At 37.0% G+C, this 13,434-nt stretch overlaps 2 protein-coding genes across 6 annotated transcripts; both read right to left on the bottom strand.

Annotated features, from left to right (window-relative positions):
• Positions 1–920: 920 nt before the first annotated feature.
• On the bottom strand, positions 921–3,754 carry LOC110925845. The gene is made up of 2 exons (XM_022169674.2): positions 1,429–3,754; positions 921–1,348 (listed from the first exon to the last, which is right to left on the bottom strand). The coding sequence occupies exon 1, from the start codon at positions 3,731–3,733 to the stop codon at positions 1,430–1,432; it is 2,304 nt and encodes a 767-aa protein (XP_022025366.1). The 5' UTR covers positions 3,734–3,754; the 3' UTR covers positions 921–1,348; position 1,429.
• Positions 3,755–6,894: 3,140 nt separating this feature from the next.
• LOC110920870 (pentatricopeptide repeat-containing protein At2g26790, mitochondrial) lies at positions 6,895–13,337 on the bottom strand. 5 transcript variants are annotated; one of them, XM_035986739.1, is made up of 8 exons: positions 10,537–13,337; positions 10,223–10,444; positions 9,999–10,143; positions 9,799–9,908; positions 8,919–9,406; positions 8,527–8,584; positions 7,896–8,049; positions 6,895–7,408 (listed from the first exon to the last, which is right to left on the bottom strand). In XM_035986739.1, the coding sequence occupies exon 1, from the start codon at positions 13,128–13,130 to the stop codon at positions 10,686–10,688; it is 2,445 nt and encodes an 814-aa protein (XP_035842632.1). In that variant the 5' UTR covers positions 13,131–13,337; the 3' UTR covers positions 6,895–7,408; positions 7,896–8,049; positions 8,527–8,584; positions 8,919–9,406; positions 9,799–9,908; positions 9,999–10,143; positions 10,223–10,444; positions 10,537–10,685. The 5 variants fall into 5 exon arrangements, with proteins under 5 accessions (XP_035842632.1, XP_022020771.1, XP_022020775.1 ...); XM_022165079.2 differs by having other exon boundaries at positions 7,896–8,584; XM_022165083.2 differs by having other exon boundaries at positions 7,896–8,584; positions 9,799–9,946; positions 10,032–10,143.
• Positions 13,338–13,434: the final 97 nt, after the last annotated feature.

Raw genomic sequence — 13,434 nt, 5'->3', positions numbered from 1 at the left:
TCGGCTAGGTCACGAACACAGGGTAGATCGATCATCCTTCATCGATGTTTGTGTAGAGTGATGTTAGGGATGTTGATTTGAGTGGTTTGGTGTGGATTGCGGCGGTGGAGCCGTCGGCGTGGACTACCGGAAGCGAGAGAGAAGGGATCGTTTTGATTTCGTTTTAGGGTTTCAACTGGTGGATTGGGTTTAGGTTTGGCCTTGGGTTTTAGACCGGGTTAAAGGCAGATCTGATTCGGAGTGGGTTATACTTGACCCGGTTAAAAAAATTATCGGTTTATAAATCTTAAGTTTAGAAATTACGGTTTAAACCCTTAGGTTTTGAGTTAAGTGCACAAATGGTTGTTGTGATATGTCAAAATTTTGGATTTAATCCCTAACTATGAGAAACTAAACTGGCAGTCCCAAACCCACATCATGGTTAACCCTGCGATGGCCCCAGAAAATAAATCATGGGTCCGTCACTACACGGTTAGAAAATCAAAAGATAAGAACAAAACACGTGACCAACCCAACCCATGACTCTCTCACCATCTATCTTGGTCACCTGTCTAATGTTGAAAAAGAAGGCCTCATCACCATGACACCATCATTGGTCATCAACTCATCAATAGTCACTATTTATGTTGCCTTGTTTTTCTTCATTCGTTTTTAATAAAATGATGACAACATAACTCACAAGTGACAAATTTAAATAAATTATATTATATAGATAAGATAATACAATATGAAGGATGTGGTTTGTATTTTGTATACAGTATAGATCGACTTGACCTATGGGATAGTGATTTGTACACTAATAAATTTGATACATAAACGACAATATATGTGGTGAAACTATTTCACCATTACACAACACACGGTAATTAGTCGAAAGCAGTGTAATGGTATAATAGTCCAAACTCATAATTGTTGTGCATTGATCAAAATATCTTAGATATAAATGAACACTGATTATATTAATCTTATGGCCTGATTTGACTGCTTTAACATCATGACTCTCTCTTACAGATAAATAGCATGACCTACAATAACAATTTATAGTTGACCTAAATCAACTTATCAAACAGAATATATATGAGACAGGACCTCTTGCCTGATTCATCAATCTTTTGGACTTGTCACACGAGCCATGAGGATGGGGAACCGTTTCGATACATGAGCAAAAGGTTTAGCACATGCAAAACATCCACTGTTATATAATATACATTTGAGGCTTCATACAAAAGTAAAAATCAAAATGAAAGAAAGAAAAAAAAAATAGAATGCAAATTCAGTGACAGATCGCGGTTAAAAGGCTTTATGATGGACGATTTGTGTAGCTGCTGAATCCATCGCCCTACGTCACCTTCAAGAGAGGTACAATAGAAACACTTAGACTAAATAAACATAGAAAACTTAGCAAGCAAAACTTAGTTATGATGTTACCTTATGGGATAGATTGCATCAGATAAAGACGCCACTCATCAACATATGCCATCTTGTCAGCATCCATGCTTGGTACTTCACATGTCTCTAGTCTTTCTATTATCTTTGTGGTCTTACCAAGAAGCTTTGCTGCAACCTTCACACTTTCCTCTCTTTTCTCGATCACGCTTTCGTGGCATCTCATTGTTATGACTCGAGGTATGTTGGTAAAGCAAGCAGAGAATATGTCTGCAATCATGCCATTTAAATGGGCAAACAACTGTTTTTTGGTAATTGGTTCTTTGTTGCTTTGGGATCTAAGCAAGATTGTCTGTGTGATCCGGTACATTGAATTGGCAGCAATCAACGTCTTAGAAGGGTTCTCCACCAGTTCTCCATTGGTGCTTTCCTTGATTTCTGTCACAATTTCTTTAGCTTTATCCGAAAACCATTTAATGATCTCTATTGTTGTTTTCCCTTTGAATTCTTTTTTTGCCAGAGGAATGTCCAACCATCTGCAGTTGTTTTCGACCTCGTGCCATAAGCCGACACTGGCCTTTCGAAGAATTACGTATTCACTCGCACAATTGAGGCTTTCTTCCACAAGATGGGTGTAAGACAGACCTTCACCAACACTTTTGAACAGATTCTGAACAGCGTGCTTATGGATATCCCGGAGAGCAACAGCGATGCATGTTAACGTTACAATCGGTAAACTCCAACTGTTAACATGTTCAACACAAAGCAAAGGTTGAACATGATCAGAGTCGAAGATCTCTACTCCTTTAAATCCGGTAGATTTCTCGAGAAGCTCTAAAAGATTGTTGTTTTGTTCCATCTCCGCCTTCGATATGAAGAAATTTATAGATTTTGAAATGCCCTTCAGTGTTTTTTCAGCAAGCTCCATCTCAACGTCAATTTGTAAGACGTAGTTTCTAACGTCTATATCTATATCGTCCGTTCTCGGGGAGTTGGGTGGAGTAAACCACCTCGCCTTTAGCGACTTCAAATGATAGAAACACGTAATGGCTAATAATGGAATCGTTATCGCAATGAGCCATATCAGTTTGCACGATGCGACAATTCCCTTCTGAAATCCGATGCAAAAACTTAGAATGGTATTTTTAGCATTACATACGAGATTTCTTAATCTAGGACTGCTTAACAGAAACAGTATAGGACTTTGTTTCCACTCATGCAACTTTTGGGTCCAGTACTTCTCTACTTTAAAAAACATGAAATGATTCCTATTCCATTTAGTGATCACCAACTTGTAGTTAAAAACCGAAAAGCATCTTAATATAGGAGCAATGGTTCCCACCACAACTCCAATGGACTGCGTTATAAAAATGGCACTTGTTGTCCACTCGTATGGTGATTCATATCTTATCAATCTCCTATGCCAACTAGATGTAAGCGGACTTGCACGCACCAAATTTAGGGTCACAAGTAGACTAAGTGCACAGATTATTGCAGAAGCGGTGGATAATGGATTAATGGCCATCACAAACTGAGGGCTGCCGGTTTCTGCCATGACCCAATACCTTGTCACATTGTGTCTTAGTTTCTCAACTATAGACATTCGGATATGACGTTGATTAGCTAAATGTATCTTGTGTGTGGCTTGATACTTGGATTCTAAAATTTCCTTAGAGGCGGGAATTGTTAGAGATGAAGAAATCATTATGATTAGTAAAAGGATGATTATGGCGGTGTAGATGTATGCGACAATAGCAAAGTCCATGTAAGAAATATTAGTCCCATCGTAAGGGTAACGATCGATAACTCTAGTATTTAACTGGATGCATACATTCACAATCATGGTGAGAACCAGAATAGACAAACCTATGACGTTCGCAAGCAGAGTCTTGTTGTCCATAGATGCCAAAGACGGCATTAAGTTGGCCATCATGGTGCACATGAAACCCAAACTCCCTAGCTTGGCTGCTTGGTCCACGTAACTTGGCATCTCACCACTCACATCGACGGTAAGTTTCATGGTGACAGTTATCACCGTGATAGATGCGGCATTGAGAGAAAAATATTTACACGGAAACCAGAACTTTTTATTTTGGAAGCCATGTAACAAATCTGCCACCATGGCGAGGATGCAGAAAAACGATGCTACTGCAACATAGACTCCAATCCACACCATAGGTTCTCTAAATTTTTCACTGTTTACCGTCACCCCTTCCATCTGACAAGAATTATACAACTGGTTGATGTCGTGAAGGCTGATGGCTCTGCGGAATTCTTTCTCAAACGAGTGCAGCGTGCTCACAAGGTCCACAATTCTGAAACATGGATATCCATCATGTGACTTCATGCTGAGCCTCTTTTAGGCAAGTAAAGACTCTTTCAGGCAAGTAATGATGCTAATTATCTATAAAACAGAAGATATATGAAATGTAGTGCTGAAGATTTTTGGCAAGTAATGAGTAAGTTGATGCTAATTATCTATAACACGAAATGTAATGTTGAAAACGTTGGTCTTATCACTATCCTTAGTCATTAATGTGGCCTTGTTTTTCTTCCTTCATTTTAATGAAATGATGATGATTGATGATATAAGTTATAACTCATCAGAAGAGATAAGCAGGACATGAATTATATTACATAAATAGAATATAAGGAATATGTGATATTTGAGACTTGATCTGTGTATGAAGTATAACCAATTGTTACACAAATCTTCTCATTTTAGTCTAGTTAAGATGGCACTAAGTTTCTGTACTGTTTTAAGTTAGAGTATTCACACTTGTCAAAAATACATAAATGATAAGTAACGAAAAGCAGCTTTTATTGGATACCAATAATATTATTCTTTTTCAAACAGTCCCTTCCTAGAAAATATATATATCTACTTAATTAAAGGATTTATGAGAAATCCATAAAAGCATTTAAATAAATTAAAAGGTTCAAATTAATTTTGCAAGTACCACGTTTAAATACATAATTTAACTACATCGTGTGTGTGTGTGTGTGTGTGTGGGGGGGGGGGGGGGGGGGGTTGAAGTCATTTAAGTTGTACCGTTCAGATTCTATATTTATTTTTGACAGGTGAACTTCACAACAGACGACTAATTCACACCCACAAGACGCAGGCCCGCCACCACTCACTACCAGGACTATGTTGTCTTAACCGGGCCCACGCCTGGTCGAGAGGGGCGTTACGCCTGCCACATGACACGAGTTGCACCATCCACAAGAGCCGACCCTCTAGAGTAAATGCACTTAATAGAAAACTCGGGTGGGATCAAAGGTCGAACCTAAGTCCTTCCCCGTCCGTCATTTCCAATGCATCAACCAGCTTGGCTGGAATCATTTGCCTTTAGATTCTATATAATCATCAATTGGCTATTTTAAGACAATCAGTAAATAATAATTAAAAAAAGTAACACTGATATATGGAATTAGACGACTCATGGACTGTTTTATGGACTGTTTTAAGTGACAGTGAGCAATAACATAGCCCCAGCCCCCATGCTTGTTCCCTCAGCACAAAAGAAGACACAAATAAATAAATAAATAAATAATATATCTTTTGTAACGTTTACCAATTCGAATTCCTCCAGCATAATAGTAACAATAAAAAAACCCAAATGTCAAACAGAAATTTTTTTTAACTTCCAGTTTACAATTTATTGTAGCAATAAAAGGCCCTCGTTCTAACCATATATTTGATCATATTAGTAATCCGAAATCATTACTCATATCATGTATGTCTTGCTGCGAAAACTCAACCAATTTCTCCTACTTATATCATAAAACATAAGTGAATTTCGAACTACGGTTCCGGATCACCTTTGATTGACTATAACTCTTTGTCAGTTAGTTATGCCCCCTTCGATTGGAACTCTTCATCTTCCTATTCACATTCAAGTCCCTCATAAATTCAGATGTTACACATAAACTGCTATACTTATATCTATCTACTTTACCCTATAGGGTGCTAAACGGGTCGTGTTCGCGGGTTGGTGGGTTCAACCTGATCCCAACCCGAAAATTTTAGACGAATCCGAACACGACCTGCACCCGAAAATCGTGTTATACAGTGTTATACATATGAACCCAAACACGACCTGAATATTCACGGGTTGACACGAACACGACCCGTTCAACCCGAATTTTTTTATTTTTCTTATTTTCTTCTGAAAACTAATATATTAAAGTTGAATTTTACTAAAAAAAACACAAATGCATATAATATAATTATATTTTAATTTATAATTATGGCATAAAATTTCCGCTCAATTTGATTCATGACATACAACATATTGTAAATAATTATACTACTACCACTACCACTACCACTACCACTAACAATGGTTGCAAAAGTCGTTAGGCGCTCCCTAGTCGGTGGACCGGGGAGTTGAGAGTACTCGGACATGTTAAAGTATAAAGAAATTAGTTTTTGGAAATTATATATATGTCAAATAACATAAATTTACTAATATCTAGAACAAAATACGTGAAAATGATATTAACTCTTTAATATGATAGGCATAGAAATTATCTTTTATTATTTTATAAGTCAAACTCGGCTCTAGTTGACCTACTAGATACGATTTTGGCCGAGGTTGATCACGTTTAACTGATTTCGAGTAATTAGGCGGAGTCAAAGAAAGTCGACTCGGCAACCTACCTTGTAGCGACTAGTCGGGGAGTATTCGGCCTTGGAAACCTTGTTTTACAACCATGCCACTAACAATAACAATAACAATACATTTGCTCCGTCACATTGTTCAATGGGCTTAGGGGTGACAATCGAATCCGAAGATGAGTAAACTCGAAACATTTGGGATTGGGTTTAGGGTCGTGTAATCAGATTTGGGATTAGTTTTTGATTTTTTTCGCGGGTTTGAGATATGTTGATATACCCGTTTACCCGATCCGATTACCAGATAAAGTGTATATGTTTACCTAATTGTATACATGATATAATTTTTTTATTTTTTAGATATTTATATATATGATATATCATTTATTTACATGCAGTATTTTTGTCATATATGCATTTGAATTTTTTTATTTTATATACATTTTGATATTTATTTATATACATTGTACGAAAGTTCGTTTTTAGGACCGAAAAACAAAATTAGTGTGAGATTTGTTCATATATGGAAGATTATAGATAGATAAACAACTTTCTTGTATTGATTCGGACATCATAAGATTACAAGCCAACACATAATAAGTCATCCTATCAAAACCGATAGAGCATAGATCATGGAAACCGAGAGAGTCTCTCCCCCAAATCTAAAACCTTAATTTGCAAGTGACACTCAAAACAACTATATATAGGAGATAGAAATTCCAAACAAACCCCCCCCCCCCCCCCCCCTTGTCACTTGGATATTCCAAACAACACCCAATAGTCAAACAATACTTGTCTCACTTGCAAACGCACAAAGTCCAACGAAAAATCCTTTCATTTGACCACTTCAAACAAATGGGTCGTTCACTAACTATTACATAATCAACTTAACTAAAAAAACAAGCAGTTTGTATAATTAACCTCAAAACATCTTTAAAACAGCTTTGTTTATATCTATAACAGCCCTACTGTAACAAAACGGTCCGGTAATATCTTTGGCCTTCACATAGTGTACAAAATAAACAAAGTAAAGGAATATAACAGATCATAAGCAGGCCGTTAAGAGGCTGATAAGATGTCAAAAGGATATACACGACCATGGTTTCTCTTGTACCCAGAAAGGTGTTTCCTACAATCAACTGAACTAGTTGTTTTACCATCACCATGTTTTTCCATATCTTCTTCAACTGTTGACTTCCGCCTTTGTTGCAGGTCCTCGACATGCCACCGCCATAATGATTCTCTATCTTTTCTTGGCATTTTGTTGTACCGATTGTCGTCTTTGAGCAGGTGTCTGGCTGTTGACCATGAAGTAAAAACTGTTTTACCGTCTTCATATTCTTTTGTAGTTGCATCTGTGGCTATTACTTCGGCTAACAAAGCTTTGCATTCATTTGCATTCTGAACATGTGACAACACAAAATTAAAAGAGATACAAATCTAGCTGAGCTTTGCAGGTTAGATAGATAAAACCCGAAAAAAGTATAATGTGAACCTGCAAATTCACATCTGGATTGGATGAATTTTAGGAGAGTCAAAGTCAAAAGGCTGAATTTAGGGGCTGAAATTTAGGAAGTAACTCTTTTACTTCTCATTTAAGTATTCCATTTCATGTTCTAGTTTTCTATGGCTTGTTTATTTTGATTATCAGTATTTTAGTATTTTTGTATTGGAAACAAGCCCCTCTCGGATCGGACCAACTATCTTAGTTTATTATAAAATCAGCCTTAGATTTTCTAGTTCTTAACGGTGTAATTTTTAATACGGATTGGTTGACACACAACATTTTCACTCTCTTCTCGATCTTATAACTAATTAACATATCAGATTTAATCACAAGAACTATACAATTAAAATACTAAATTTTATATTGATAAAGGGCTACTACCTGTAGATCTTTAATTGTCTATACAAGTAATGCGTGATATGACAAAATAGTTCCTTTCTGAGCACTATTGAACGCGCACCCTCTCCACTTCTTGTTCTTTTCGCTCTTATCTCTTACGCAATACCCGCTCTCTTTCCTTCAATTTCTCCTGCATCTGTTTATAAAGTAAGCATTTATGACAACCTTAACAACAAACATGTTTTTTAAATGCAATGTTTTGTGTATCAAAGGACTTGGTACTTCTGTATTAAGTATACTAGTGGTAAACCCGCGCTTGTTGCGGCGCGATAAACAGATTCTTTCTATAATTCTAACCTTAAAACGATAAATAAATCATATATAACTTGTATATCTATATTATCGATCCGATAGGTCTAAAAGAATACCAATCCATGTTTTAAATCGTTTGATAACCATAAAGAGTTATGTCAGTACCGTAAAGAACAACACCAATTTCGATCAAATACGGTACAGTTAGCAAAACAAAAGAGAAAACAACAAAAAATAGAGTCGTAATATGAATAAAACGGTATGAACAAGTGTTCGATTTGACTCGACAAAAATAATAAAAAAGATAAGCAATGCTAAACTATCTCAAGTTACAGTCAAGGCAATAATGTTTGACTTTCACCATCGTCCACCGGATTTAAGTAAAGAACCACCAGAAATCGACTTTTTCGTAATAGAACCTGCAAAATCATTCAACAAAACAGAGAACAAATAGAGAATTTAGTAACAGTTTGCAAAAAAGTGGAGTGACAGTTGACATTGATCTCTCTTCACCGAAAGACGGCACAAGTTTCAACTTTATATGAAAATTATATTAATTAGACTTTTATAAGAGGTTTTATAATTTTAAAATATGAAAATGATGGGGTTAAGGTTATGCTTTATCTCTAACGGGTTAAATGGGTTGTGTGAGGCAAACATAGTTGAACCTCGCCCAAAATACGGGTCAGCCTAACCCAACTTGACCCATACATTTTTCTACATCTACTGTAAAACAAAAGTGAGTTGACATACTTGATGGAGTACGTGGGACCCCCATGGTTAATGAAGGTCTAGGATCAAGAAGAACCGCACAGTCAGCAAAAGGACAGTAAAACTTGTCAGCCGCACGCACACGCATTTGGTTCCAAAAGAGCTTCCTGTAACGACATAAAAGAGCCAACAGGAAGAAAAGACTTATGTTCAGGGACAGAAATGTAATATTTGCATTTTGGGCTCAGCCACCTAATGGGAAACCTCAGATAGCCCAACTTTTCATCAACATAAGCCTTCAAGCAATGGGAACAGCATTTCAGTGTGACCATCATGAACGATGGTTTATCTTCACAACATATTAAACAATTTTCAACAGTTGGATCGCTCTTGCCACTCGCGCCAGGTGCAATGGAGGCTCGAGATTGACATCAGGAACACATTTTAGAACCAAATGTTCAAGATTTTTAACATGTTCTTTGTCTCAATGCCATGAGAAGTGGATTCTCAGGCACTTCCTCATTTGTAATCTGCCAAAAGATAATTGTTCAAATGGTAATATAAGATGATACAGAAAACAAGATTTCATCATATTTAAGGGGCCCAAGTTTTATTAGGGCTTGACAACGTTCGGTTCACGTTCAATTCTTCCTCTACGATCACAACTCCCTCATCTCTCAACCTCTCAAATTTTCTGTTAAAATTGTGTAATTCTGTGCCTTTTAGAAATCGTGTACGAAAGTATGTGTCATCATATTACCAAGTGTTTGGATCCTAAGCATAAAAAAATTCTCTTTTTAATTACGAAAAGAGCCCCAATTTTAGAATCCGCTTGAGGCCCCAAAAGGTTGAGCCGCCCTGCATATGCTTTTGAATAAATGAATGTAATGATCATACAATAATCAACAAAGAATTGACTCACCTGATCAAATAAGATTTGGGAATTGGTAAAAAAAGCATATACCCTTTTGACGTTACGTCGAATTGCTTCAACTAAACCATCCATCAAAGCTAGATAATCATCAATGACAACTGGAATTCAAAGCTCCAAACATCAATAATTAGCAAAACTAAAAGAAATTGAACTTGTAAGTATAAAAAAAAAAACTTAATTAATCATACATGTACATCAGAATTTGAACTTGTGTTTTTGACTTTTTGATCAAAGCTTCTAATAGTCGTTGATCCGGATATTGTTTCGAAAAAGTGCTGAATGACAGGGCGCTTTGCATACTCCAACGAATCGTGCCGAAGGTATGTAATATTGCTTCAAGTTCAATACATACATGTAAAAACAGAAATCAGAATAAATGAATACTAATAATATTATCAACAAGTATTATTACCTGTAACCAGATGCAAATTCCAACGACGGGAAAGAAAACAAGGAACACGGGCCAAGCACCTAGTGACATAACTAAAACAATGCATAAAAGCTGTATGATAGCATAGGCAAATGTTGATGACCTTTGATTGCAGCCTTCTGCGCTGCTCATTTTCTTTTTCTTCAGCAAGTGTTGTAACAAAGTATCAAATATGGCTCTTCGAGCACTATAAGTTGGTATTGTCTGCAAGAGGAATATTGTATCTATACACTTAGTAATTAAGAAATGTAAAAAAATATAAAAATGCAAGTCAACTTGATATAAGCTCGTGTTACCTTGGTTTTAGCGTTGTACGTTCATGCTACTAAGACCAATGCAGGCGCGTGCTAAATATGGACACATACAAGTGACTTATGTATAGTTTCATGCTACTAAGACATTTAGTCGGTTGTGTACAAAAAGAATAATTTATGGCATAAAATCTTTAGCCCTCATATTGATTTCCACGAATTGTAAGCTTCACCCTTTCTAGAGCTCGCACGGATCGTGAATCCTGTGGGACCCCCGCCCGTAGCATATTGTTATAAAGTACTTGAGCCTCTACATATTCCTTAGGTGAGTGGCCACGTATAAGAGATGTGTATGCTATCGTATCTGGTTTTAAACCTCTTTCAATCATTTCATTGAAAAGAAACTTCGCATGCTGTAAGTTGTTTGACTTACAATGATGGTCAATTAAGACCGTGTAGTGAATAAGATCAGGAGTCAACTCTTGCATTTTAGTCAAATATCTTTGCAAACCCTTTTCTTCGCTCCCGTTTTCGCTACTGATAAATCCCTTTCGTTTTACTTTAGACTCCCCGTCCAAAAATACCGTATAAGTTATAATATCAGGTTGTATACCATCATGTATCATACAACGAAAAATATCATAAGCTTTGGTTAAGCAATTCATCTTAAAATAACCATGTAACATAATCGTGTAGGAAATGACATCAGGTGGTATTTCTCTTGCAATCATCGTAACGAAAACCTCACGGGCTGTTATCATATCTCCAGCCCGACAACACGCAGCTATTAACTTACTATACATAATCTTAGACAGTCCATTTTCTGATCCCAATATTGTTTTAAACAGCTTAATTGCTTCATTGGTTTTGCGTTTTTCAAACAGGCCAGTAAGAAGTTTAAAGCAGCCATTTTTTGCTAGCAGAAGCCCGGTCTTTTCTTGCTCGGGTAATGTAACAAAAAGTTCATATGCATTGTCTACATTGTCTAAGTCGCAATAGCCATTTATCATAGCAACATAATTATTCAAGCTTTTTGTTTCAAGCTTATTAAAAAATGATGCTGCTTGCTTCATCTTTCCACCTTTGCATAAGCCATCGATGACGATGTTATGCGTAGTACTTGTGGGCTTTAAACCGCGTACCACCATATTATCTAAAAGAATCATCATCTCCTTATAACGCCCGCATTTTAAAAACCCACCAATAAGCGCATGGAAGATAACCGTATCGGGTTTCAAGCCATTCTCATTCATCTCATTAAAGATTTTTAAAGCGTTCTTAAGATCGTTAAGAAGACAAAATCCATTGATCAAAGTTGTGTAGTGCGTAACATCTGGGTTCATTTTCTTTAATTTCATCTCGTCTAGCAACAAAACTGCTTCACCGATTTTCCGTTGTCTGCATAGAGCATCAATAGCAATCGTGTACGAAATTTCATCGAGAAAAACACCGGATTCCTTTGCTTTTGTAAACCGGTCCACAGCTTCGGACAACATCCCCAAATGACACAAACATTGCATAATTGAGCTCAAGATAACACAATTAGTTTGGATACCGTTTGAATTCATGTCATCGTGAAGATCCAAGGCCTTTCGAAGATTGTTTCTTTTACAGTACCCTTGGATTAACGCCCCGTAACAATAAGCATCAGGCACGATTGCCGACTGTTTCATGTAAAGAAAAACGTTCTCTGCAGAGTCGAACTTCAACTCTCTTACAAAACCACGAATGACAGAAGCGTATGTGAAAACATCGACGGGTGAACCATCGTCTCGCGACCTTTTAAGCAACACAAAAGCCAAGTCTGTGTTGCCATTTGAGCAAAGCCCGTCAATATACGAACCGAACGTGAACGCATCGGGCTCAACTCCAGTTTCTTCCATTTCTCTGAAGACATCTGCAGCTTCATTCACGCGTCCTTTCCTACACAGTCCTTTAACCACAATCCCATACGTGCACACGTTTGGACAAAAACCGCTCGTCTTTAAATGTTCATAAACCGCCATAGCGGTATCTACTTCACCCTCTTCAACCAACTCGTTCAAAAAAAGATTACACGTCCGCACAGACAGAACAAATCGACCTTGTATCTTTACCAAAACCTCAAACGCTTGATCAAGCCGTCTAACGTTAAGAAAAGCCTTAATCAAAGCATCAACTGCTATAACAAACAAATGTTGATCGCCAACATTAAACTCTTTCAACAACCCTTCAAACAAATCCGAAACGTTAAACCCAAAAGCCCCATCTTTATCCACAATAACCTCTAAAAACAAAAACTTTAACCTACTAATCATACCCCAGTAACACATAAACCTTATAATAGCCATATAAGTTGCAACATCATGGGTAAAACCACATAGTTTCAATCGGGTGAGTAAATTCAATGCTGTATTGGGTTGTTCTTTTAAGTAGTTTAAGGTTTCAATAACTGACATTTTATCAAACACCTGGTGGGCATGATCAAATGCGGCAATATTGTTGTTGTTAAAGGGGTGTGGGTAGTTTTCTTCTGAACCGGAGTCTGATACGTCGGAGAAAGGTAACTGAGCAAGTGATGAAACTGAACTGAATCGGGAAATGCGGTCATATTTGACCAAATTTCGGCGATAAACTGACCTGATTAGGGGAACCCACATGGAGATAGCATTTGTTTTCAATTTCTGTGAAAGAGGTAGTGAAGAAACGAACAATAGATTCTTGACATCCTTTGAATTCTATGTCAACAAAGGGTTAACCACAAAGGCTATGTAACATATGTTATTGAGGTGATAGCTGTTTACGGCGGAGTGACGGCAGAGGGGAAGAAGTGGGGGAAGAAGGTGAGGGGCTATACTTTAACGACAAACTAGTAGTTGCTTCGCCGAATAATTACTACTAGGAAAAAAACTAAAACAATAATAACATCGTAATTTTCGGCTCAGGGTAAAACTGTAATTTTTC

This window comes from Helianthus annuus, chromosome 17 (genome assembly GCF_002127325.2).
Source record: "Helianthus annuus cultivar XRQ/B chromosome 17, HanXRQr2.0-SUNRISE, whole genome shotgun sequence".
NCBI lineage: Eukaryota > Viridiplantae > Streptophyta > Magnoliopsida > Asterales > Asteraceae > Helianthus > Helianthus annuus.
This window is presented reverse-complemented; position numbering and strand designations above follow the sequence as displayed.